At 38.9% G+C, this 3882-nt stretch overlaps 1 protein-coding gene across 1 annotated transcript; it reads left to right on the top strand.

Moving 5' to 3' along the window:
- The first annotated feature begins 2179 nt into the window (after nt 1-2179).
- Nucleotides 2180-3882, top strand: LOC112513502 (dehydrodolichyl diphosphate synthase 2-like). Its single transcript, XM_025119785.1, has 3 exons — nt 2180-2566; nt 2646-2713; nt 3267-3882. The coding sequence occupies exons 1-3, from the start codon at nt 2192-2194 to the stop codon at nt 3703-3705; spliced, it is 882 nt and encodes a 293-aa protein (XP_024975553.1). The 5' UTR covers nt 2180-2191; the 3' UTR covers nt 3706-3882.

Below are 3882 nucleotides of genomic sequence, written 5' to 3'. Positions count from 1 at the left end.
TCAGCGAGGGAATTTTTCCCTCGCAGATCAGCGAGGGATCAGCGAGGGAATGTGTTTTTTGTCATTTCCCTCGCTGATCTGCGAGGGAAAAATTCCCTCGCTGATAGTCGTCGCTGATACCTGGTTTTCTAGTAGTGTATACATCATCACTAGCCGTAAGCCTAACACTTTATCTTGTTGGCATGTAGATCAGGTCATACTAGGGACTAGTGATGGCCAAACCGGCCCGGCCCGGGACCGCCGAAGGACCGAAACCGGCCAAGGACCGGGACCGACGGTTACAACCGGTTAGGCTTTTCGTTCGAAATCTGAGACCGGGACCGACTAAGACAGGTTAAGGCCCAACCCGACCCGATTTTTATAGTCGTTTTTTTTTTTTGAAAAATAGTCGTTATGTGACTATTAGAGAGCCGTTAAGAGCCTTCTTTTTGTAATTTTTTTCCCCAAAACACTATAAATATGTATCAAGTTTGGGAGTTAAACATACCAACTTTCTCTCTTCTTCAAAAACACAAAAAATGTTCACAATTCTCGATTTCTCACTATATTTTGTAAATTCGACTCGTATTAATTTCTCGTTTCCACTTCAGAATTTGCATTTCTTTCTTTCTTTGTGTTACAAAATGGCCGGTGAATAACACGATGCATCAAACGAACAAGTTGCCCAAGTTCTCGCCGAACACGGACGAAAGTCCAATTGTTTTGGTGAACCGTAGGAGCAATTTCAATCGTTTAGTTGTGAGTTACGGTCTAGTACCAACAGCCCTCACCCTGATGAGGCATCTCTTTGGGAGCAGAGTGTCGGCCTCTGTAGGAAGGGCAGCATCTTTGGTTTCGGGACCTCCCAGGATTCCTCTTATGCTATGACGGGTAGATGTAGCAGTAGCATCGGGAGATTATACGAGCAACAGCGGAGGTATGTTGGTTATATTGTTATATACTTTCTCATCACTAAAATTGTGAACAAATTACTGATTTTGTCGAATATTGAATATTTACAGGTGACGGAGTTGAGAGAGAAGTTGGCAAGGGTAGAGAAGGAACTGGAAACCGAACGGAAGAATAGGACAAATTTGGAGGCAGACAAGCTACCTCGTCAGCCGAACAGGCCAGACAAGCTATTGCGTTAGCCAAACAGGCAGCCTTATTGGAGCGTTTTGCTACCTTTATGCGGCAGTCAGGATACGTTTTCCCCCCTCCCTAACCTCCCGGTAGTTAAATTGTATGAATTTGAACATTAAATTGTATGAATTGGATATTTTTAAATTATATGAATTGGATATTTTAAATTGTATGAATTGGTTAGCTTTAATTTGTTCATAGTTTTGGTTTGTTATATTATGATCAGGTTTTGTATAAATAAATACATGAATTATGTAATTATAAAAAATTTATTTTTAGATTAATACAAATTAGCGACAAATTAGCAAGGGAAAATCCATAGCTGAAAGTCCCCCTATCCTTCGCTGATCCGTCGCTGAAAGTTCCCTCGCTGATCTGTCGCTGAAAGTTCCCTCGCTGAAACTTTTCTCTCGCTGATCCGTCACTGAAACTTTTCACTCGTTGATTCATCGCTGAAAGTAACCATCGCAAATCCGTTGCTGATTTCCGTCACTAATCCGTCGCTGATAGCATTACCTACGAGCTTTTTTTGTCCGATGTACTATCAGCAATGGATCAGCGACGGAAGACTCCTTTAACAATAGATTTGTGAGGGATTTTTCCCTCCCTAATACTCTTCATTTTTGTAGTGATAGTAGTACTCAAAAATCCAAAAAATTTAACATTATGACCCTAAATAATGTCATTTTATGTACCAAAAATATATCATATGATATTTTTGATGATGCTACATAAAAATGTTCTAGTAGACAATATTAATTTAAAAATAATTAATGATTGATTTTGCGTCTAGGAAAAACAGTTTTATATGAATTTAATGTTATTTTTTATGATAAAAACAATCTATTGAAAAAACATCGTACTTATCAATGGGCCACTTTTCACATCTCGCCTAGGATCTAAAAAATGTCAGAAACGGATCTGTTTTTAAGTTTTTATATGTATATTGTTCTTCCAATTGTATTTTATGATGTAACTAGTAATCCATAATACTATAGGGACCAAAAGGAAGTTTTTCCAATCACCTCCATCCACTCTCGCCTCTCAATCCCCACAATCATCTTCAATAATGCTCTCTTCCTCCCTCTCCTTACCCAATCCTTCCTCTTTTCTATCAAACCCCTTCTCTCTCTCCACCACCACCACCACCACCACCAACCATCGTCTTCATGTATTCACCACAGATCCATTCTTCAATGATTCCACATCGCCGGAGGAACGTATTGCTATTCCGGCAGGACTCCAGCGCGAGTTAATACCAAAGCACGTGGCGGTGGTGATGGACGGAAACAGGCGGTGGGCTCGGTTGCGAGGATTGATGCCTGAGGCTGGTTACTTGGCCGGTGCCGGAGCATTGAAAGCGGTGGTCAATCTGTGCAGTAAGTGGGGAATTCAAACCCTTACGGTATTCGCATTCTCATCCGATAACTGGTTGAGACCCAAAGTAATTACGCCTAAAGTCCAAAGTAGATACAAATAATATCTGATTTTGTGGGTTGAATCTGAATGCGTGGTTGTGGTAGGTTGAAGTTGATTTCCTAATGAAGCTGCTTGAAACTGCATTGAAAGATGAAGTTGCTTATATGTTGAGGTAATTGTATTTTATGTGATATAGGGGTGCAATTGAGGTTATTCGAACTCGACATGAAAACGAGCTCAAAACATTACTTTCAGCCTCAGAACTCGAACATTTCTATAATGTCCGAGCTCGATACCCGTTTACGGGTTTAAACTCGAGATGAATTAGCTTGTTGATTGGCTCAACATCACTGATATCCATATACTTTTATTATATGATTTAGGGAAAATTGCAAGAAAAGTAACATGCTCTGTCTTGATTCCTGTTTTGGGTAACGTATTTTTAAAACTTTTATTTTGGTATCTAAGATGTGAAGTTTCAAAAATAAGTACCTGAGTAACCGATTTAAGTATTGACCGGTTACAAATGCTGATATGATGAATGATGTCTCATCAAGTTTAATATCATTTGCTAACGTGGCTAGTGAAATGGCTTTTTAAAATTTAAAATTAGTTTCAAATTTATTCATTTTATTAGAATTTACGTAGTTGATGGATAGGAGGGAATATAGGATCCGGGGATATTTTGATTCTAGTTGATCACGGTGCGTTGTTTGATTTAACAGGGAGAATATCCGACTTTCGGTTATCGGGGACTCATCCAAGCTTCCAAAATCGTTACAAGAATTCATAGCGTATGGTGAGAACGCGACGAAGGACAATTCACATATGAATTTCGTTTTAGCAATTAATTACAGTGGAAAATACGATATCGTCCAAGCTTGTCAAAGCATCGCTTTAGAAGTCAGAGATGGCATTGTTGAACCGGAAGAAATCAACGAGTTTATGATTGAAAACAAACTTGGTATGAACTCTAAGCGTTTTCCACACCCTGATCTTCTTATTCGAACGAGTGGAGAGCTTAGATTGAGCAACTTCTTTTTGTGGCAATTGGCATACACTGAACTGTATTTCACGGAAGCCCTTTGGCCGGATTTTGGAGAAGAAGAACTTTTGCATGCTTTACGTGCTTTTCAAAATAGACCAAGACGATATGGTAGATGACAGTTTGTTTAAAGGTAGGTATTATTAAACAAACCCCTTTTGTGTCAAGATCAAAATACCTTGGAATTCAAGGAAGTTTGATCTTGACATGTGGGAAAAGGGATATATAACATTGTTCCATTATCAGGTTTGCTAGAATCTTTATTACTAAAATGTCACATTATTAGATATTTTATA

Source organism: Cynara cardunculus (genome assembly GCF_001531365.2).
Source record: "Cynara cardunculus var. scolymus isolate 2C chromosome LG 5, CcrdV1, whole genome shotgun sequence".
Taxonomy (NCBI): domain Eukaryota; kingdom Viridiplantae; phylum Streptophyta; class Magnoliopsida; order Asterales; family Asteraceae; genus Cynara; species Cynara cardunculus.
Note: the sequence above shows the minus strand (reverse complement) of the source record. Positions and strands in the feature narration are given on the sequence as shown.